Below are 24233 nucleotides of genomic sequence, written 5' to 3'. Positions count from 1 at the left end.
ACGTCGTCGGTCCATCGAAAAAATATTGATGCCGCTTAATTATGTGAATTATCATTCAATTTAGGTAGGTATTGAGTGAATGAATGAAACAATACAAATCGAGAGTGTTACCAAACGTTTACTTTTAGTACAAAAGTAAATTTTGCTAAATCTATCTGTTTCAGGGCACTCCACCCATACACTAGGAAATAATTAGGTTCACTGATCATCTTTGGACGTTATCAAGTGACCGATTAGGGTTAGGTTTCATACTCTGAAGTCACTGAAAATATTAGGTTAGGTTCCTCACAACATTCTTAGGCTCGGTTAGGTTCCTTCCAGAACCTAGACACCAATCATATTGTATTAATTTCAGCTGAAAGCCGTCGTGTCGAGTAACTGTATCTGTTTCAGCGATTGTGGCGATACTGTAAAATCCATTTGCTTATTCTTAAGAAAACTAATCACTGAATTCTTCAATAATTGAAATATATGAGTCTCGATACCTATCTACCTTAGGATATAATTACGATATGGTGAAAAAATGCGATCGATACGGAAATAATAACGTCATTATTGTGAATCTCTAATGTGTATTGCCAATAATGAATTCTGACAATCGGAGCGTTGGTAAAAGCGACCGGCCAAGCGCGACTGGACGTTGCTCTCCGCAATGTGACTCGGCTAGATAATTGCTGGCATAAGTTATTTCTGCATTATGTTTACCAATGCAGCTAGATGAGCTGTCACGTGTTGTGAAACTTTTATATTTTTACTGGTGACGATTTAGTTTTCGAATCTTATTTGCAACGATCGAGATGTATACTTTTCTAATTGATCTCATTTATATGAATAAAACCTTTTTTTGCTCAACTGAATTTCATTTTTCAGTCTTAATAGCATTAAATTCATTTCTAAACAACAGGTATTGTATGAAATCAAAACAACTTTTTCAGTTTACTTATGGCTAAATGTACTACAATAATAATACAATACATGCTATTAAAGTATAAATAAAAGACGTATGAAACTTAACAAAATAATCAAGATACTAAAACAATGGTAATTAGAAAGAAAATAACAATAGCACTGGCACATAGAAATACTCCATAATGAAACGATCGAAACCAAGATTACTACTTATTATTATGACGTACAACGTAATGGATAAATCCATATGATAAATGCTAAATAAATACATGTTTCTCGGGACTTTCATGTGTAAAATATTACCGCAGAAGGAAACCGTGGGACTGAAAACTTTAACAATGTATTTGGTACTTACAACTGTAGGTATATTTAAATTGGGCTAATAACTCATTTCTTTTAATAATAAACTACCCTGTAAAATCGCCGACTGGTAGAACTTACAAAAACTGCATTTTCAGCAACATGACAAAAATTATAAAAGCTTCAAGTGTAAAAAAGTTTAGTACGGATTGTAATATGGTTGATAGATGACGTTGAGGACTGTTTGTTAAAAGTTAACTTTAGTTCAGAATTTCAAATGTCTATTTATACAACTTAATAACAAAAACCAATATTATCTGAATTACAGATGTTATTAACACTTGAAGAAAGTTTTGACTCATTCATAGAAGTTTCCCTTAAATCAGAAACATGTGAGTTTTAACATTTAAAAAATTACGTCTATTCCTAAACATATTATCTTATTTTCTAAAACGGCGAGTGTTGAATTTTGATACCACAGAATAAAAAGTTTATAATATCCAAATGGCTTATTCTACAAAATGCAACATTTGTAATATTAATACTAAGCGAGTTAGGAATACACTCCAAAGAGATCATCGTTGGATTTATGTCCTGACACATGCTTGATGTGCCAGAAATTTAAAATAACAGTTCTCAAAAATCCTTATAAAATTAAATATCATCATCTTTCCACTTTCAGGACTTTCATTGAATCTGGCAAACATAATAGAATTGATTTGATTTCAGAATTGATAAAGCGTCAACTTATTATAAGTTATTTTACTTCGAACACTCGTCCTAAGAAAATACCTTTAAGAGATCTCCATGAAGTTACAAGGCATAGCCATGAATTTGCTTAGCTCAACAATTGCCAGTTCTCTTGCAGTGCAAATAGTAATAGTCAGTTGGTTCGTTTTCGTAGTGTTCCGATTCGAATTCGTGGTACTTGTATGGTGGGGAGTGGTGGTATTCTGTGGGGGGTCGTCTACTTCTAGTTTCTGATGGCCTGTATCCAATGGGCCACCGTCTCCTCTCCCGCGTGTTGCGGTCGCGGTACGAGGTGCGAGTGGGCCTGCGTGGACGCACACGCGTGCTGTAACCAATAAAAGTCTTTGAACTTGACAGACCATAAATTGTGAATACACACGCAATATCTTTTATCAGTGGCATGTATAACACAAGCGCAGATATCTTATCAAATAATTAAATGATGAAATGATATCTGAATACAATGTCCAGACAATGATATTAAATGAGTATGTCCCTACTCATCGAAAGGATGAGAGCCTGACTTCGAATGATGGACGTTTTGATGATCGATTTACCTAAGAAACTGCGTCATATCACTTATTGTCGTCACTACACCAAGCACCTGAAGTACAAGGTATTGGACTAGTGCTTCTTACCAGTGATGAGCTATGTCATCATCATTCGACAAAAGACCAAAGTAACAGGATCAAAAAAAGGTGAAAGATTTTCGATAGAAACTACATCTCAGCAAATGTAGGGTAATGAATACTCACGTTCTTGGTCTCTTCTTATATGGTGGTATTCTCTTACTACCCTCAGGGCGCGGTAGATAGTCATCTTCATCTGCATCTATCTCGTCGAAGTCCTCTCGAGGAGGCCGTGAGTGGTGAAACACTGGCCTCACGTGGGGGATGTGCACTGGGTATGGTTTCACCACTGGAACGTGAACCTGGTTCGCAAATAATTTGATATAGTGTGTGTATTGACTATCATTATATCAGGCAAAAGAAATATGACAAGTTAGTGCTTTAAGCATATAATTTATTTGAAACAAAATTTTAATTAGATTTCAAAAAGTAGTTCCCATTTTGGAGAGACATTACTGACATGAGTCGACGTGATTGTCCGACAAGAAAAGTAATTTCATTTTTTCGGGGACATACTCGTACATTGTGGTGTTACAAGAAATCTGGTACTGATTGATAAAATTCACACGGTAGAAGAAATAGTAAAAACTTATCTCTTAAAACAAACGGGCATAATACACACGAAGTCATGCAAAAGCGGTTTAGGTAGATAGTTATTTACATTACATACAGAAAAAGATGCGTGTTGTTCACAAAACAGTGTAAAAGCATTCGCATGACATATTATGTACATGTTGTTACGTTCTATGTAATTAGCAGATTTCCTACACGTCAATGGTTATTTCATCAAATATCTTTGTCTGAATATTTGTTTCAACGGTTTTGTCTAACTAACGAAGCCTGCAACTTAGTTTCTAGTGACTGACCTCCTTTTCAACGGGCACAGGGACAGGCTTCTCTACTGGGTAAGGAACTTTTTTGATAACCGGGTACGGCACCGGTTTCTCAATAGGTACGGTGAGCTCCCGGATGACCGGCACCGCCACCGGTTTAGGTACCGGTACCCGCACCGGGTACGGTTGTGGAACCGGCACAATCACCGGATGAGGAACTTCTATCTGCAAAATATTAAAGATGTCACCCGCCCTTTTTGCTCTGTTCTATCGATTAAGTTTTTAAAGTTCTTTTTATGTGCTAAATAAATACTTACTTCCTTAACTTGGCTAATCAGACTTAGTATCTAAGTAGAATCTTACTCAAACTTCTATGAATATTAGTTTTTCTTGTATGATTTTGTCTACGCCATTGTCTTAATATGATATTGATACAACTCGGAAATTCGAAAACTTCGTAGTAGGAACATGGCATGAACGCAGGGAAAACTGATTAAATACCTGTCAATTAAAAATAGTAACTGGACTGTAGAATGGAGGAAACTATTATATAACTCGAGCAAATGAAACGTTTGCTCATTAGCATACACACGCTATGTCATTTTTTTCAGAAGTCTACTGCCTTGTTTAAATATTTAATTGATTAAAGAGACACGCATAATTCTATCCTTAGGTATTATTAGTTACTATTCTTGTTATGAAATCGGAATATCAGCTATAGCTAAGATATTACTTATCAGCCATAACTGACATTTTATTATTATTGATATCCCGTAGGATTGATCTTACTTTCACTGTTGTTACAATGATTTTCTTGAAGCAAATGGTCCGTGACTGCAGTCAGAGGGTCAACGAGCTCATTACCAGCACCCAACCACTCGTTAAACCATCAATTGTCAGAACACTATGTTTTCTTTGGAACTTGGATTTTCGCTTTCTAGACTATTACTTTTTCTGTGTATTGTACGTAACGTTAAATAAATATTAGCTAACACCCCAGATTAATTTAATTATAATAACTCATTGAAAAATCTTTAGCAAAACCCGTATGTAGTATTAAATCCAAAGTGGTGTTTAGTTTCATGATTTCTCCCAAGTGCACGGACGCGCATCATCTTACTGACCAAGAGCAGGCGAGGAAATTAGTGCGCGACGTGCGTTGTCTGCTTTTCCGATCCGCATTCCTTTGTATCAGTTTTTGCTAGATAATTACATAAAAAGGTGATCACATACACATTGGCTACCACATACAACCACACATATATTTACAGCATGGAAATATTCAAGCTAACTTACCGGATATGGTTTGGGGATAGGTACATGAAGAGGTTTCGCTTCTGATGCATAGCTTTCGTAGTCGCGGTAGGCATCTTTATATTTGCTCTTCAAATATGATTGTCTCCATTTCTCTACTAACTTTTTGTAATCGTTCTGTTCGACAAGGTCATTATTATTGTTGGGTCTATGAGGTGGAATGTACGACGAATGTGACGTATCATGATTTCTGAGACCTAGTAAATCTTCTTCTAGTTTAAATCGAGTGCTAAAGACTTCTTTGTTCCAATCTGAGGGTTTCTCAAATTTATTTGATTTATACGGCCTGGTTTTTGGCCACTCACTAGGCTTACTTTCTTGATTCTTTCCAAAGTTGTACTTGTAGTTACTACTTGGTCTTTTTGGTATGTGTACAATATCAGTATTGATTTCATCAAACTGCGGCTTTTTAGGTCTATGCTTATATGAATACTCGTTAGACTTAAATGCATTTCCCCATTGACCAGCTGGAGTGGTCGTATACAAGTTCTTAAATTGATTGATAAATTCGTCGTTTTTGTATTTATCTTTACTCAAGTGTGCACCAAAGTCGTCATCAAATGGGTATTTTATTATTTCGGGTACTTTTTTAAATTTCGAAAAATCGTTATCGGGGATGTTATAGCTCGTCAAATCAACCAAGTTACTACTTTCAGGGACGAGCTCGTCGGTGTTAATGTTAAAAGGCTTTTTGTCTTCTTCAAAATCGTATCTAAAACTAGTATTGCTAAAATCAGTGGAATATTCGTACCCTTTTGTTGACATTTTCGCAGCTTGTGGTTCGTTGTTACTATAATTTCCTGAGTTCCATTTATTCTTGAAATTGTCTTTGTAATCTAAATTATAATTAGAGCCTTTGTAACTTGGTTTATTTGGGGAGGAGCCTATGAAATTTGGTCTATTATACTCTTGATTTTGATATGAACTTTGCTTGATCGATTCTTTATCAGAATCTTTATCCCTGTATTGAGTGTTGAAAGATGAAGTATCTTTTATTGTTTTTGTTGGTTGAATAAATTTATTATTTGGCTCATCATTATTATTTGAAAACATATTATTTTCATTTTGATTATTGAAAATGGAACTGTAGCTTGCTACCTGATATTTGTCATCAATCTCTGCGGGATAAAATTGTTTAATGTTCGTGAAATCAATGACTCTTGGGAATTTAAGGGCATTGTGTGGATTAGACGGAGCTGGTTTTACAAAATCTTCAACATCAGAAGACGGATAATTTGAACCGAAACTATGAATACTTTGATCATGTGTAGACTCACCATAAGGATTTTTCCCTTCATGTGTTGATGGAATCCCAGGCATAACGAATCGTGATGCTAAATCATTCGCATTTGCCAAAGGTCCACTGCTGTACACATTAAACTCGGTGTGATTAAATTGATTCATATTCTTTTTGCTTTTAGAATTAAGTTTGGTTCCGTATACAAGGCCTGTTGGGTCATCATCACTCTGTCTATTTTGTTCATTATAATTTGCATTTGGACTATTACCTCCATCAAAACTTGGAGTGTTAAAAAAGCTAACAGAACTTTGAGGATATTGGACCATACTTGATTGCGGTACACTATCATCACTGTTGCCGAATGCACCTTCTAGTGGAGAACCAAAATTGTTGTTAAATCCTGTAGAATCTGGAGATGATGGAAACGCTGGTGCATACAACCTTGTAGTTGATTCTTGATTATCACTCAGATAACTCGCATAGTCCGGTGAAGTCGGCACAAATCCGTCATAAGATCCCACGTCATTAAATCCAAAGGTGGAATATGAGACCACACTAGGCTGCGGTGTGGTGTCCTCTTCATTGTTAGGTCTTCGACTCCTTCTTGATTTCTTCCCTTCAGTAGCGTATGCAGTAATCAAAACTGCTATTAATAATACGTAAATAGTTTTTTTGTACATGTTGTTAGTGTTCACCGGAGTGTGTGATAACGCGCAGTTAACATCGTATGGCAGCGTGAGCTGCAGGTGGAGACCGGGCGGCGACTGACCGCGGGGGAGTAATGAATCTCGAGGCTCGAGGGTGGAGCGCCGACCACCACCAGACGTGCCTCCCCGTCCTACGAAAACGAAAGCGCTTCACGCTTGAAAAACTCGACAAATTTCCCCCGATCAATTATTCAATAATATTCTGTTTAATGCATTCTAATAAGGTCGTCTTGCTGCAATACTTGAGTATACGTAGTCGCTAATTTAATAGCTTCTCGTGTGCCTCCGCGCCTTCCGTCATTGATATATTGTGATCAGGAACGTAAACAGTTTAGCATAATTAACAAGTAAAAACCAATACACACTTAGATGTCATTTTTGGTAATTAATTACCTTCCTATTACAGCTTTACGAAAATAAACAGATTGATCGATATAATAAATAAGTGATTGTGCTTCTCTACATTCCGCACTAGCACCAATCAATATGTCTATTTTTATTTTCACAGGACACTTCGGTAGCAGTACCTATTTAGGAGTAAGAAGAACGGTTTTAGTTTTGCAATACTGTTTAGTAAGTACACATTATAAAAATGTACTAATGTATGTACCTACAATTTATCTAGAGACCAATAGTACGTAGGTAGAGTTACAATATTTCATGTGAAAATAATCTTAATTTTCAAAATAAATTGTCAATTATCTCCTCTAGGTAGACCCATCCCATAGTCCCATAGACCAGACCCATATACTACTAACATTATAAAAATATTATACGCTTCTGGACACATCTACTGGCCCACCTTGTATTTTCAGTTTCATTTGGTCCTAGCTAAAATTTTATATTAGGTCGAGCAAAAAGTTTTGATGCAGTTTTGAACCCGGCACATTCACAATTTCATTCAATAGTCTTTTTTTTTAATTTCGAACACAGAGTTTAAAGAAACATAAGACAATTTGGAGCCTGTTTGTTGATATCAAACAATCGAATACTAAAAAAACTTGGTTTTATTGGTTTACTTGGATTTAATTCTTGAAAAAGTGATTGATATCTTTGGTTTTGCAACAAACATTACTGATTCTTAACATTAAGGTGAGGTTCTATCAATAATCTATGGATACTTCACCTGAAGTCGCCGCCCAAGCTGTGGCACTTATTCAGGCCGGACACAGCCAAAGAAACGTGAGTGCTCAACTTAATTTAAGTCGACTGCGGTCCGAAATGTTTATCGGAGGTACCTAGAGACTGGTGGCTTTGTTCGTCGCCAAGGAAGGCCACGATCTCGGGTCACAACTGAAAGGCAGGATCGATTCATCGTGACGACCAGCTTGAGAAATCGTCACCTTACCTCCATTGAGATACAAAACCAACTTCGCGACTTCCACGGAGTATCTGTGAGCGCTCGAACTGTTCGGAGAAGGTTAAAAGAACGCGATATGGTACCACACAAGCCAGCTAATGGGCCCAAACTAACGAGAGCCCACCGAACAGCGCGCCTTCATTTCGCACGCAGTCATTTAATTTGGACACAGCCGTGTACTCTTTTCTGATGAGTCTAAAATTGTGTTACATGGCAATGATGGAAGGAAGAAGGTCTACCGACGTAAGGGAGAGCGTTTCGCACAATGCTGCTTTGAAGAGAGGGTTGCTTATGGAGGTGGCTCATGGACTGTCTGGGGCGGTATATCCGCGAGCCTCAAAACTCAACTTGAGGTTGTTACAGGACCACGGCTGCCAACTTTAAATGCTGAAAGGTACATTCGTGAGTGCTTAGAACCTCACGTGATACCATACGCGGACTATGTGGGCTTAAATTTCCTTTTTATGCATGATAATGCAAGAGCCCATGCGGCCGGCATCGTCAGGGAATATCTTCGGGATGTGAACATCACAGTTATGGACTGGCCAGCCAGAAGCCCAGACATGAACCCCATTTAGCACACGTGGGACGAGCTAAAAAGACGTGTTAGCGCTCGTCAGCCAGTTGCCCAGACGATACAGGAGTTGAAAACTGCCATAGAAGAGGAATGGGAGATGATCCCTCAAAATTTCGTAGAGCGGTTGATAAACTCTATGCCTAATCGTATGAGAGCTGTGGTAGATGCCCATGGAGGCAACACGCGTTATTAAATTAAACCTTTATTTGATAAAACATGTTTTTAGGGTTCCGTACCTCAAAAGGAAAAAACGGAACCCTTATAGGATCACTTTGTTGTCCGTCTGTCCGTCCGTCTGTCAAGACCCTTTTTCTCAGGAACGCGTGGAGGTATGAAGCTGAAATTTATATCAATTACTCAGGTCTACTGTCCCTTGAAGCTGTGAAAAAATCAAACTTCTAAGCCAACGCAATCAAAAGATACAGCCGTTTATGCCGCAAATTTTCGACACTTGCAAGGGATCAAAACCTACAGGGTGCTTCCCGTGAACTCAGAATCTTGAAATTTGGGACGAAGCAACGTCTTATAGCATAGATAAAGGAAAAATTACGAAAACCATAAATTTTTAGTTACATCACATAATATATATTTTTTTAATAATTTTAAACTTACTACCCATTTCCTCATAAACGCGTAAAGGTATTAAATTGAAATTCATACCAAATACTCAGGTCTATAATACCTTTAAGCTGTAACAAAATCAAACTTCTATGTCAACGCAATCAAAAGAAACAGCAATTTAAGCTGCATATTTTGAAACTCGCAAGTACTCGCAAGGGAATCAAAACCTAAAGGGTACTTCCAGTCGACCTAGAATCTTGAAATTTGGCATGAAGCAACGTTTTATAGCACACATTAAGGAAAAATTCCGAAAACCTTAAATTTTTAGTTACATTACAAAATATATATTTTTTAATAAATATAAACTTATTACTTTTTTCCTCAATTTCATTTTGCAATAAAAATACCATAGTTATGACTCGATTGTCGTAATGAACGAACTTTGTAAACCTTGCAGGTTTGTACGGAACCCTCGGTGCGCGAGTCCGACTCGCACTTGGCCGGTTTTTTATTCAAAAATCAATTGCCTTTAACAAGGCGCATATCCGACTTGTTAGGCGTAGCTCCATGTCGTATGGTATTCTGAATTCAAATTTAAAACAATACGATCGAAAAAGATGGTAAAATGTATCAGGTTTAAAACTGCATCAACAGTTTTTGTTCAATCTAGCAATCATGTTTCGGTAGGGGCCATCGAAACCTAAACTCTAAGGTGGGCTAATAGATGTGTCCAGAAGTGTATTTACTAGGCGTGCAGTACATAAAACGCCTGACACGCACATTACTATTAGATTATCTTGAATGCTCAAGCCTTACATAAATAGCTCGATAGAACCGACAGGCGTTAAGTGATAATTTTTCTCACGATGAATTTTGCTGTAACTGGTCTAATCTTTTTTTATGGTCACAAAGATCTCCAGACTTTACCCAAAAATTATTTCGTCTGAAGTCTTCAACGTCTTAACCACACTATGAATACCTACTTATTTCCAAAAGTGATGTTGAAATATAATGTCGTGGGAGATGAACCCAATTTAACTCTTTTACCACTAGAACACAGATGCGTTACCACCACATACGTTGAAATGATTTTAAGTAAACAGCACTTTTACACGTCCCACAAAAACCCTGCTTCATGACAATATTTAACGAGTTGGTTTGTTCATCTTCAGTAGGGAGGAGCACTGGGGAAAATCGAGGATAACTATAAGAAGGGACCTACCCTTCACCTATTCAAGTAAAAAATAAAAATCCACAAATTGCTAAAACATGTTTATTTGTCTATGCAAATTATTATTGAATCCTGTTACAGTTTACCTTCAAACTGTTTTTACGAAGATGGTTCTTAAATCTATAGTCATATATCATACTTTAATGGCCACGTAACTAGCTTCCAAAGCTTAAAACATTATGACGACGCCACTTTGTACTAAGATACAATACAACTTAACAATAACCTAAACTTAAAAGAAATAGGTACAAATGTGATTTAATAATGGTCAAAGTGAAAAAATAACAAGTGGAATGGTTTACAAAATATTATTTGCGTATTTTTGTGTCAATAATTTTATACATAATCAATTTTATCAACCATAAATAATGAATACTCTCAAATTAAATAACAACTCTACAAATAGGCACAATGGAGAACATAAGTTTTGAAAAAATATATGAATTCTTAAGTTATATAATAGGTATACAAGGTCTTAACTTTGAAGGGTTACAATAAATTACTTGAGTAGATAAGTAAATGTGGCTTATTTTTATTTATAATTAGTACCAGAGATTCTAAACATTTCCACAATTCCCGAGACTAATGAAATATTAGAATGTAGACAATAAATCTCACAATTACTATTTATTTAAAAACTATTAGAGAATAATTATAGTTCTATTTACCTACTGAAATTTAAGTAGTAAAGTAAGGGGAATCTATTTTTATTAGACTTTATAGGACTGTAGGTTGTCTACAGAAATTACATCAATATATAAAAATATTTTTCATCTATCACTTTCATGAACACTTTTAATTCAAACATACTGGTCGACTATTTATTGGTGCATAGACTTGGGGACTGGAGGGGATTGTATACATACATAAGTATATCTATATGAGTGTACATAAAGGGGTCTCTATTATGTTTATTCAATCACTTACTCGCACTAATTCTCATAAGATTTCTACTCTCAATAAAATATGAATAATGTAATATCTAGATCATACATTCTATAATTTTCCAACATCTATCTACTTTCTACAATATTGTATTAAAATATGCATTACAAGAATTATTTCGATAGGTATCTCTAAGTATCTATCTTAGATAAGTTCCAAGGAGTTTAACAAGAACAGTAAACGCGTACAAATGGATTCTACGACGAAGTTTCAAGTTGTGACGTTAAAAAGTTTAAAAAAATATTTATTTTCTCTTGCTCGAAGTCGACGTTTACCCTTTTTATACCACACGCAGTCGATTCCTCAGTCAATGGTTGATTCATACTATATTATGATCATTTAAATAAATTAAAACGGTAACAATTTTTTCGAACTATTAATCGATTCTGTAGCACGTACCATACTAAACGGATTCCATTTAGTGAGGTTTCTTTTCGGCCTGTATGTTGATTTTAATATAATTTATGCTGTCATTTCCAACAAAACTAAAACTTACCAGACGCGGTGCATAATTAAAATCATACAATACTTTGTGACACTTACAGTGACATCATTTCGATGACAAAATGATTTAAAGCTATTATTTCTTACATAATAAAATAACCAATAATTCTTACAAGCTTTGGCAAACAAAGCATCACTCACACCAACTGCAACACACACCTTAACAATACCTATTACAGTGCTTGCCTCGTAGCATTTCCTCAAATTATGCTTAAATCATACTTTTCTTTTTGAACTTCGATTTACATTCTTGATAGTTCTGTTGGTAGGCAAGTGAAGGTAGATGGCGCCACAAGTTAGTACGGATCTATGCAAGTAGATGGCGCTAGTTGTCTATTATAGTTCTAGCTCTACATTCAGTTCCATAATAATACAATTCCCGTAAAAACCGTATATTGCGTTTTGACATCATCCCTTCACATATTACGCGTTTAAAAGATTTTTATAAGAAAAATATGTTAATGAATCGAGAATTAGGCCGACAGAATTGGAAATTTAATCTATTTTATTAAAAGAGTAATGGTAAAGAATGTAAACGGGTCCATGAGAAGTTTTAATGGCATAATGGTTGAGGATGTTTACAGTGCTGACTTGACCAAAGATGAACTGATACCAATTTTTCGGTTATTCTGAAACCAAACTAGTATCCTACTTGACTCGACACGGCTCATAGACGAATGTTCATTACTCGAGACTGCTTATTCTGACTAGAACTGGAAAATACTCTCTCGTACGATTGGCTGAATAAAGGTATTCTTCATTAATAAAATTACAATATTTTCACGCAATTATTAACTCTCGTGAAATACTTTGGCACTGTTTTATTTTATTTGACATTTATACGACAGTGCTTGTAGTGTTTTGCTTAATAAAGTGGCGTGTAGTTAATTAGGTATTTCGCACTGGATACTAATGAAAAACTTTAAGGAAGGTTTATTATCTACTTAGACGATCCAGGCACCATAACAATGCGCCTAAATATTCATAAGTATTATTACTACCATTAAAGTGCGAACGAGGCGGAGTGTATTATGTATATCCTAGAATAATTACAAAAATAACACCTTTTAAACATTCATGTAGGTAGAGAACGATATTATAACGTACTCTTTATAGAGCAGATCTTTGGATGATCGCTAATTTAAACACGTCAGGCTATTTTATAAATTATTCTAGCGGTTAATTTATTTTTGGTGAAGTACAATTAAACAGACAAAAATTTTCCGTTATAAACAGCTACAGGTAGGTAAGTTTTCCTAATCATCTTAAATCGATCGTACCGGTTTAGTATTGAAAAGTGATCCGACTTCACATAATCAAAACTCTAAGACAACTCGAAGCATTTAGGTTTCTAAACGTTGCAGTACCTCTAGCATGAACAGCTTTCGTCTTCGAATCGTTTGCGTACTCGATAAAATTCGATACTCAGTCTTCGAATTAAACAATAACGTGACAATTTTGATTCTCAAAATAAGTTTCGTGCAACCACATCTCATATTAAGTTCACTTTACGACACGTTCACAAGGGCGCTGTTGTAGTTTTCTTACTAAATCTTTTGATGGCGATTCGAGTACGCAAACGATTTGAACTCGAAAGTTTTTCGTGCTAGCCGTACAGTTCTAGCACTTGTTTTTATAGCTGCTTTGTTATAATGGAAGTCACTTTTCCAATATCAATCCGATAATACAAGATTAAAATCGTAGGAAAGATTTAAGATATAAGGATTTACTTCTAAACAAATTTTCAGCTGCTTTTTACAATTTATATCAAAAACAGGCCACCGCGCACCAAAATATGAAGTTTATTGAATGTCAAGTTGATCTGAATTCAAAAATAGAATGGAGTGAGAGTGATGAGTACATCTAAACCATGTAGAGTAGAGTCCAGTCAGCCCATGATCGGTCAGGTAGTGTCCCGTGTCCCGTGTCCCGGTTACCAAGTCCCGGTTACCTAGTGCGCGGAGGCGGCGGGCGCGGGCGCGGCGTGGCGGAGACGCGCCCGAATCTGCTGCAGCGCGGGACTGGTACCCGGCTCCGCTTCCTCTCCGCTCTGCTCCGCTTGCTCGAGCCGCCTCGCGCGCTCCGCTATGGCGCGCTCTAGTTCTGGAAGGACCAAAAAAACCGAATATTAGTATGGTAGTTCAGGCGTAAATGAATTGTCGATAACACTCTCATCTTTTGCATGGATCAATCAGTTTTTTCTCTACTATAAATCTCTTTATGCCTAAGAGTAATCGAGTTATGTGGAACGATTGATTTTTGGTGGTATAAAATGACCCCCAAATTAATCTATTCCTGAGTTTTTTACTACAAGTTATTTATTGTTTCACGCTTAATATAAAAGTTTAACGGGGCACGCAGCGCAATGCACGCTCCAGCTAGTAACGTGTGCTTACATCATTTGATTAACACGATTCGTTACATGTTTTGACAATAATAAACATACGAGTAATATAAAAAATATATTTAATTACGTAATACGAGTAATACTTAACTTCCGAAATAAATAATCATTAACAGTCATTTACAATACAAAATAAAAATAACTTTGTCGTTATTTCCGTTTCAATACACTGCTTTATATTAATTGTTCCCTGCAGTGAGTACAAATAATTATGTGGTGTAAATTAATACAGTAAAAGTTACGAATAAAACACTTACCTAATTATAATTTAATACCTACTTGCCTATAATGGAATATAAGAAATTATACTATTTTATCGCAGGTAGAGTCAGTAATATTTATGTTAATTTTAGTAGTTACTTGAAGAATTTCACTTTTTAATGCAATACCTACCTACTTGCAACAAAATATGTTTGAAAAGTCTTACAGCACTAAGTAGAATGAAAAAAAGGCTAGAAACTAATCTACCAATATTATGCACTACAAAAGCTTGATTCTACACGTGTATTTTTATTTTCATTCACATATTTAACAATTAACCGACTTGCACAAAAACGAAATAGGTAATTATTTTACATTAATGTTAACTTATATTCACACGTAAATCCTGTTTACTAAATAACAATAAATATTTGTGTACATGTTTTATCGATTAGCACACTACTGACGCAAAACTTATTAATTACTTTATATTAAACCCGACGTTTTAGGCAGGAAAAACTTATAAAAACATTATAAAATATGCCTTTCGTGCGGAAAAGCAACCGCAATGTATTGTAAATATTGAGTTCGGCGGCTACAAAAAGTTAGTAAAGTACATGCATACAATAGTTTTGTACTGCTTTCACGTGTTCATGCATGTAATGTGGAAAAACTATTTCAATTTATAAATCAATAATTATGGTTTAGCTAACTATTGGGGGACGTTCTACACAGGATGTAATTTTTATATATGTATACTTGACTAAACAAAAAGTCACAACTTTTCCTATAAGAACAATAACCCCCTTCCTTACTAATAAAACTTACACGCTCGTTGAACAGTGTTTTAAAGTGACGTTTAGTATGGAAATGTCATTTTAAAACAGTGTTCAATAACTGTTTAACTTTTTATTAGTAAGGGGGTAAGTATTTAGTACTGGGACCAAACTTTTTTTTTGATAATTCGATGTTGGCTATTTAGGAAAAGTAGTAGAATCAACCCTTTTTGTTTGATCTAGTACAAAAATGACACCCTGTATGTATAGATAAACAGTATTATGTTTCCGTATTTAATGTCTCCCACGCCTCGGTCTATCTGGCCCGCGGACCAACGGGAAGTGCGGCAACATTTTCACTTTCATATAACCTTGGATGATAGCGTCTGTATTGTATTACCAATTATTATTTTATCCTTATATTAATTAGTTGATACACGGGAGTACCCCCTAATAATATGGTTAGTTAAAACAAAACAATCTCCAAAATTAAATAATGTAGTTGCTTAGTGGTTTTCCATCCTGTATGCGAAAAAGCTTCTTGTTAAAAGTTAACTATGTAGTGAATATGTCGGTAACTCAGATTAGATAATCTTATGATGAAGCAAAGAAGAGCAATATTATTTTTCAACTGCGTGAAAATTTTTTGAAACCTAAGTACCTACTGTTTGTATCTTGTGGGATAATTTCAGCTAGGTTAAGTACACAAACGAAACATGTGATGATAACATCACCTTATGTGATATAGTTACTCAATTTCGTGAAGGTTACAGGCTTCAGTAAACCTGGTGGTTCCCTGAACTTTAAGTACACATTAGATCATAGCATAGCAATAAGTAATTTATTGCATTTTTTCCCGACAAAAAAGGTTTAATCGCGCTATAGCTTAAGCGCTTAAGCAGCCTAGATTAGACTTAGAGGATTGTTAAAGCCTAAGTACTCGATAGAAGAAGAAGAATAGTTGGCAGTTCAATACATGTCACTTGCGCTATAATTTGCTACCAAGCCTCGTATAAAAAGCATAACAAAATGGAATTCAATTTACATGTTCCGACATTCCTCTCACAGAATCTAAATTAAACCTGACCAGACCCATTTATTGGCAAGGCCGGTGGAAATATTGGCCGATTAATAAAAGGATGCGCCTGCGCAATTATTGGGCGCGGGGTGAACGGCCGCGCGCACCTGTGCAGCTCGGACTACACCCAGTGTTGTCAAAGGATCGATAACACCTCCGAATGTTAAACTTGTTCTTGAGTAAACACCTCAGAAATTTAAGTGGTCACTCAACGGGCGAGAAGACACTTATCTCGAGTCAAGTTGTATTTGAATTTGATTTGAACAAATAGGTACCAACTTTTTCACAATAAAAAATAGTAGGTACATGCGTTAATGTACTCGTACGTTTTTTTACTAAAATCATACAAAACAAGTATTTCGTTAACCATGTAGAGCAGAAAATAAATTGCTCATAATCATAATGTAAACATATCCGATGTAATTAAAATGCAATATTGTTAACACTCTATTTATTTAACTAAGAAATATAATTTCCTAATTAAAACATGCTGGAACTTGTAAATTGTAACATCAATCAAAAATATTGTGTACATCAATCATGTAATATTTTAACACGTCTGTTAGCAAATAAATAAGTAATTATACTTAACATTTATAAAAAAATAAATACCTAAGTACGAAGGAAAATGGGCCACGAATTTTTAAAAGGAGAGTTAAAAATCATATCTACGCAGCACTGGCTGCATCGGGATGACCGGATAAAGAGCGAGGTCGAATATGCATCAAAAACTTCAAACGGGTTTTGCAAGCGCCTTTGTGACCAGAGATAAAAATGCTGAAATATACGCACGAGTTAATTCCGCGAATTCCAACCGAGACCTCGATAAGTATTGATTTGGACATTTTGCATGACCAAATGTTTGTCTCAGAGAGCCGGTAGAGCATAAAGATGTAAAGCAACACACGGTTTTTTCTGCAAATGCTCTGTAATGAAACTGGACTTTGACATCGCACTACGCTCTCTCTCATTTACCCGTTCAGACATTAAGCACATGCATGATAATGCAGATAATTTTTATGAGGTATAAGGACAACCTCCGATATATTATAGTTAACAACTTTGTGACGAGCTGGTTATCTCGTTCGTCGAGACCTCGTTCTTGCAAAACGTATTTGCATTAAAATGTTTACTTAGTCGCTGAGCAGATAACTTCAAAACTCATTACGCGTTAACTGTCCTTAATTTATGAAAAATGCCTTAAATATAAGGAAAAGGATTTTCACGAGTGATAAAATAATTTTCAAAACGTATTTTGCGCTTCTGTGAAATCTAATCTCTATGCTAATGTTCAAAACATATGTACCTACCTACCACAATTTGTACAATCAACAGATAAACCTAAGTCGCATTCACTCGTGTATCTCTATTTTATTATCTAAATATTAAATTAAGATTACCTGGGGTTTCTCTGTGTTCTCGGACTTGATTCAAGATCTGCTTCTCTTTGTGCTTCGAGAGCGCCTTTTGCAGCTCGGTCTTTTGATTCAGAACATTTTTTCCTCTGAAAAAGATAGGAATTTAATTAAGCATTTTTGAGAAACAATAGTGAACTCGGCGATACCAGACATTTAGAACCGGCAGATTTTGTGGTTAACTAGCATGGAATTCTTAATTAAAGCTCTCATACATGTCTCTAAAACCTGTACAAGATACAATTGGAAAAACCTTGAAATTCCTATCAAGCAAAAAGTAAATTAACAGATACTGCCAGTACTCGTATGTTAATCAAAGAAGTTAGTTCCAGTAAACTATACCTACTGCAGCAATAACGATTTCCAGTCCATTGCCTATATTTATGTATTTTTCAGGGTGTTTTCGACCAACCTTATTTGAACGCTTGGTATTTTATGCAATGACTGAAATAAAGGTCGGTATCAAACTCAAACAGTTGTGGCGTAACATCGGATTTGTTATTCGGCCTTATTTTTTAAATTACCTTTATTGATTTTAACACTTTAATTCCAATTATTGAGTTGTAAAGAATGATTACAAATAAGTAGGTTTCATTGTAAACTAAGCAGGCTCTGGATTGGAATCCCCAAGGAAAACGCAAACGTGGTCGACCCAGGCAAACTTGGCGGCGCACTGTAGCGGACGAGGCGAAGAAGATCGGCAAGACCTGGAGCGAGATCAAGCGAGAAGCTCAAGACCGAACGAGATGGAGGACTGTTGTGGACGCCCTCTGCCCCATCTAGGGGACATAGGACCATAAATGAAATGATTGTAAACTAGCTGACCCGGCGAACTTTGTTCTGCCTTAATGGCAATAAATAAGCAGACTTTTTTTTTAATTTCGAACGGGATAAAAAGTATCCTATGTCCTTCTCCTGGCTCTAAACTACCTCCCTGATAATTTTCAGCTAAATCGGTTCAGCCGTTCTTGAGTTATAAGTGGTGTAACTAACACGACTTTTATAGAAGATGCTTCTGTATGTAAAAAAACGTCACAATTGATAAGGTCTACGTAGCGAAGGCATATCTTATCAACTGAAATTGACTGGCGCGCTACCATATATGGCCATCGTCGACATTGCTGTGATGATAACAACATTTGCTCTATAATATCATTTATAACAACTAAAAATCGTTTTTTTTGTATAACAATGACATATTTATTAGGTTTCAGGCGGTTTAAACTATGACGAAGACAGATAAAGATGAGGAAGGCCTTTGTTACCATTTATATTTTTTTGTTTAATTAAATCAATTCTGATTTGCAATGTTATTAGAATAAACAGACCAGATTGTAAGTATTTTCGGATATCTTTACCCGATATCTTTCCTTCCAAGAACTGACGCTAATCTCCCAAAAAAACTTGTACAATGTGGCTTGCACGTTGTTTGCAAGAAAACTCTAGACAATTATGTCATCAAGCAATCACAAAACCATGTTATTATTGTTTGTTGCAGCACGATTCCCACGACCGATACCTGCATGTGTGAACTATTTAGTGCTCTGACGTCAACGGGCACTGCATTGTTTTATTGCCCCTCGCACATGTGTTGTGTAACGTTATTTATCCGTCAATTGCTTCTGTTTAGTGCTTTCGATTCCGTATGAGTAAAACGTATTCCGTGAAATGTGGCCGGGCCTAAATATACATGCATATATGCACTTAGTTTTTCAGTTAGGTACAGAGTACAGTTTACGTAGGTATCATATTGTGAAAGAACAAAAAGTTTAAAGAATAATTGTAAAAGATTTTCCAATTTTTCGAGGCAACTTTCCCAATTTATTCTTACCTTGAAAACCTTTTGAAACTTTTAAGGACCTATAATGGCCAAATAACAATAAATAAGGACAATAATTGCGCAGATAGTAAATTATGAAATATATTGCGAGCATAATTGAAATTGGTTATGATTTGAAATCGTTTATGACATTTAAATTTAGCCATTTTAAATTTAATTTATATTATAATGCCTTAAATTGGAAAATTAATGGAAGAAAGTCGTTTTATAGTGTATCGCTGTAACTCGTATAAAATAACATTAAACTCAATCATCAAGCGGAGCCAGACTACCTGTTCGTCGATAAAATGATTAGATTTCAGTTTCTAAGCCTGTGGAAATTCCAATAAAACTATTTACTGTCTAAGCTAATCCTACTAAGTTTCTATCAAAACAGGAAGGGCCCATGCGATGACTTTGCAAATACATATTGTCAAAAATACCTCCAAAGCTGATGTGTACGCGTCCTTATTTTGGAACGCTTCTAAAATATTCCCGCTCAAAATTAATTAATCCCGTTTATAAAATTAATTTCCGTACTCGGTCTCCGCGTAACGTTGCAGTAGCGGCGCGACTGTAAATAGGTTCGCAATCAGAAAGTTCACTGGAGCATTTAGGATTGGTGCGGGTCCCGACGAGAGCTTAATCAACTTGACGTACTGCTAATTGTTTACAAAATAAGTTTAAATACAGGATGTTGCGGTCAGTTAATAATATGAATGTGAAGACATGGTAGGCATACGAGTAAGTATAGCATGTCGACGTCCATGAAAATAACCCGAATTCTAAGACCAAATTCAATAAAATTGGTAAAATGACAGTTGGAGTGCACTGTTAAAGATTTTGTCAATCGGTCTACCTGTCTAAAGTCGTGACATTTGGATAATAGCTTCGTCACAAACAAATATAGTGCTACCATCAAATATTGCGTATCATACTGATTGGCCAGGTCAAACTTCTAACCTTAGCGTAATCTAATTGTATAAGTATTTTTTCCAAAAAACACATTGAACGCGTAAAAACTTAGTCAGAGGTCGACGCGGTCACTACAATATGTAGTGGAAAAGCTAAAAATTGTTTACACCACCGGTAAGAACAGCACTAAGTACTATCGCGAATTCATGCACATTATTTATTAGCACACACATTTCCGCGTTCAGTTCTTCACGTTAGCAACGTGGTGGAATAAGCGCAGAGATGTGTATTGAAAGGGAAATCGCTATCGCTGTTTTTCAGCGAAGTTGTCTATTTAAGAGTTAGTGAGGTCATAAAAACAAAGTCACATTGAATATCTTACCAAGACCATAGTACTCGTATAATAATGAGTGCTAAGACACTGGTGCCGTTTGCTGACCCTATAAGGCACCACCCCAGCAAATTCCGTTTCTCGCTGCTAATTACTATCAGATTCCCAGCACGGCCTCCGCCTACGAAGCTAATGAAATGTTACACCATTTGCAAACTAACAGCCTGACTAGACATTTTCCGTGATCTTTCCGCAATAGCAAATCAATGAGCTGTCGTTTTACGGTAAACCACTGCTGTTAGTAATCTACTCTGACAAACAAAATAGAAGGCAACAATATTGTGATACATATTATTTCATGTTTGAGTAAGTTATAATGCTTCATTCAAGGTTATTTCTGTAATTATGGCCATATGATTTGCTATTATCATAATAGGATGTAGAGTTGACCGCAAATTATACTCAAAGTGGCTGATTTTGACTAAGTTATTTTTAAGTATTAAGTACTATAAAAATAGTTTGGTTTCTTTTTCCAAGAAACATCTAGTTAGCACGTGTTCGTACTTATCGATGGGGCCGAGAAGTGGATTCTACGAAATCGATACAATAAATATAGGTCTCGTTCCCATTTTATTTATCGATTCCGAAAATCTGGACTCGCTGCTTCGAATTCAAAATTTCAGACTGTTTCTGTTTCACAGTGGACAAGAAATCGCATAATATTCCTTGTGAATGTTGTCTCAGCTGTTACAACCCACACAATAGCCTTAAAAACATCTATCCATACGATGAATGAAGCATGTTTTTTACTTTAGCATTTTTCTTTGACTTGCTAGTACTCATTATAAGATAAAGTACCTACTCTCGAGGAACAACACGATTTTATAATCACTCCACCTGCGTATAATAATTATGATAGTACTAAACATAATTGCTGACAATAATCATTATTATAAGAAAGTTTAACATTAAAGAAACTACTTCACTTACGTAGAGCAATGTAATGAAAATTACGTAGGTACGAGGATAATTATAATTATAAATTTGATCACCATAATTTAGCTTTTACAGAAGTTATGTTTAACTCTAAATTAACTTAGTATCGTTGATCGTAGGTTATATTTAGTTTAAAATGCAAATTATTTACTACAACATATAATTTGTATGAAATGGAAACAGGCTATTTTAAAAATTCATTGATCGTCGATAACTTGTTTCTACATTAACAACCGTGCTTGTTTTCAGAGCATATCAAAAAGCTTATCATGACTATCATTTAAAAAATAGACGGTTATTTTTCTTCTAAATACGTGCGTGCACACTGCACACGTTTTACAGGAAGGTATGAATTTACATGTTACAAACTACAGCAATATACCCGTGGAATATCTATAAGCAGCCTTGCTGCAACTACCACTTATATAGAATTGCGCTCCCGTTAGCTGCCTGGGAATTGCTTCCTTCCGCCCTGGGCCGACGGCGGGCGCGGAAATAACAGCCAGAGATGGCTCCGACAATCGCATTCACGGGGAAATGAACTGAATCAACAGGTCAACATGATTGTGAAGCTATTCACCTTAGAACGCCTGTCGCTTTTCCTATTAACCTTATCATGGAGGTACGTACCTATACAACAAAATAATAAAAGACATAAACTGGACCGGCATAAAGGTTTCACGAGGAGTGCATTAAACACAGATAGTATGAGGTAAAGTAAAGTGACGCGGAGGGCCGACCCCAAATAAAATGGGAATGGGCCAGGCAAAGTAGTAGTAGTTTGAGGTAAAGTAACTGATTGATGACCGATTGTCCTGTAAACAAACACATCACTCGTGGTAAATCCATAAAAAGACGTGACTCTTGAGTCATTGGAAATAATTTACTGAACGTTTCTGAACGCGTTACTGCTCCTTCCATAATTGAACAAAGTAACAACGTAAAAGGTAAAACAAAAGAACTCTGTAATTTGAACCCGAGCAATAAAGCTTATACCCTTATCTTTAGCACAACCAGTGTCTCGAGCACCTAAGCGACTTACCCGGGCTTCTAGTGGAACTACTTAAGTCTTAAGTAAACTACGCGGCACTTTAGAAAATAAATGTCACAAGAAAGCTCTGAATATTAGATTTCATTAGTGATACGGGCAAGTCCGATTATGGCATGGACTACTAGACAGTCATTATAATTGAAATGACAAGACTAACGAAGACTGAATGTGACTTTACAAAATTTTACAAAGTATCTAATCTACAAACTCCAATTGTAATTTTCTATTCCGTCGTAACGCTAACGTAATTCGCGGGTAAATTAAGGACCTGTCCGGGGACTAATTTTGCCAAATTGCCAAAAGTTATAAAGCAAAACCTGGTTAAGGGAAAGTTAGTAAAATAAACTACGCACGGTAGGGGAGCGGAACCGAATATTGGATACGTGCGCAATACTGGATACTCCAATTACTGAAAAAGTAACAACGCTATCTTCATGAAATATTTAAAACCAGTTGGTCAATGCAATGTTAGGGGTCGTTTCCTAAACGGCATCGCCATATCTCTCTTTACTTGGCAATCAAATTTTAAAGTGCGTTTTTCGTTCGTCGTTTTATTTTTGATATTGACTTCAGGAGGCAATAAAACTATGATAAGTGATGTTTTTATTTTAGTGATAGTAATAATAGTCAGGTATAAAGTTATTGAAGCATATTAAATGCGTTTTCTCGATAATTGGAATAGGTTAAAAATTTCATAACGGTTTTTGTAAAAATAGGTAGTTACCTCAATATTGGATACCTAGCTATTCCCAATACTGGGTATCCAGTATAAGGGTACCTAAATAAATTGTAGCATTTATTATTCTTCTGACAGTGTGACATGCATAAAATGCTATATTAATAAGGACATGGAAATTTAAAAGCATCCAAAGCTTTTCGCGGGGCTCGATCAACATTAAAAAGCTGTGAAAAACCGATATAAAACAATAGACCAGTTAATTAAAACGATGCTAGGACGAAAAGCTACTTTTTATCCTGAAATGGAAAAGGAGCTTATTAACTACTGTTTACTGATGGTCAACAGTTGTCATGGCTTGAGAGCTTTCGACGTTCGCAAATTAGCTTTATAACTACCTAACTAACTACCTTACCTAAGTCTGTCGCCATAACAACAATGTTAACAGCATTAGATCCGGCAGTTAGAGCCAGTTCCTCCGTGGTTGAGGATTCCGGGTGAAGCTCGCTTTCACCTTCGGCCTGATCATCACTTACCATCAGATGAGATACAGGCCAAGAGATTCCTCGTTGTGGATAAAAAAATTAAAAAAAAAACTAGCTATAAATAACAAAATAATTCAGTTACCTAATAAACTAGCTACCGCGACCATCATCATCATCATCATCTCAGCCATAGGACGTCCACTGCTGAAAACAGGCCTCCATATTA

The 24233-nt window shown here is 35.9% G+C and overlaps 2 protein-coding genes across 5 annotated transcripts in view; both read right to left on the bottom strand.

Annotated features, from left to right (window-relative positions):
* Positions 1 to 935: 935 nt before the first annotated feature.
* LOC135071089 (GATA zinc finger domain-containing protein 14-like) lies at positions 936 to 6763 on the bottom strand. Of its 3 annotated transcripts, XM_063964840.1 has the most exons (5): positions 6013 to 6763; positions 4718 to 5853; positions 3455 to 3646; positions 2715 to 2890; positions 936 to 2284 (listed from the first exon to the last, which is right to left on the bottom strand). In XM_063964840.1, exons 1-5 carry the CDS (start codon positions 6653 to 6655, stop codon positions 2053 to 2055), a joined length of 2379 nt encoding a protein of 792 aa, XP_063820910.1. In that variant the 5' UTR covers positions 6656 to 6763; the 3' UTR covers positions 936 to 2052. The 3 variants fall into 3 exon arrangements, with proteins under 3 accessions (XP_063820910.1, XP_063820909.1, XP_063820912.1); XM_063964839.1 differs by having other exon boundaries at positions 4718 to 6763; XM_063964842.1 differs by lacking the exon at positions 3455 to 3646 and having other exon boundaries at positions 4718 to 6763.
* A 7020-nt stretch (positions 6764 to 13783) lies between these two features.
* The window catches only part of LOC135071116 (protein FAM107B), a 35766-nt gene continuing 25316 nt past the window's right edge, over positions 13784 to 24233 (bottom strand). For both annotated transcript variants that reach the window (XM_063964887.1, XM_063964885.1), the window contains exons 3-4: positions 17720 to 17823; positions 13784 to 13963 (exon numbers count right to left, since the gene is read on the bottom strand). In XM_063964887.1, coding sequence (XP_063820957.1) covers positions 13812 to 13963; positions 17720 to 17823 — 256 coding nt within the window. In that variant the 3' untranslated portion in view covers positions 13784 to 13811. The remainder of the gene's footprint in view (positions 13964 to 17719; positions 17824 to 24233) is intronic.

This window comes from Ostrinia nubilalis, chromosome 4 (assembly GCF_963855985.1).
Source record: "Ostrinia nubilalis chromosome 4, ilOstNubi1.1, whole genome shotgun sequence".
NCBI classification, from domain to species: Eukaryota; Metazoa; Arthropoda; class Insecta; order Lepidoptera; family Crambidae; genus Ostrinia; species Ostrinia nubilalis.
The sequence above is the reverse complement of the archived record's forward strand: the minus strand, read 5'-3'. Positions and strand labels throughout refer to the sequence as shown.

Excerpts from the sequence above, each read along its gene's own strand:
- LOC135071089 (XM_063964839.1), bottom strand. The coding sequence starts at position 6,655 with ATGTACAAAAAAACTATTTACGTATTATTAATAGCAGTTTTGATTACT. Across the intron at positions 3,647-4,717 it reads CTATCCCCAAACCATATCCG|ATAGAAGTTCCTCATCCGGT; the intron begins GTAAGTTAGCTT and ends AATATTTTGCAG. Across the intron at positions 2,891-3,454 it reads CTGTGCCCGTTGAAAAGGAG|GTTCACGTTCCAGTGGTGAA; the intron begins GTCAGTCACTAG and ends TTTGCGAACCAG.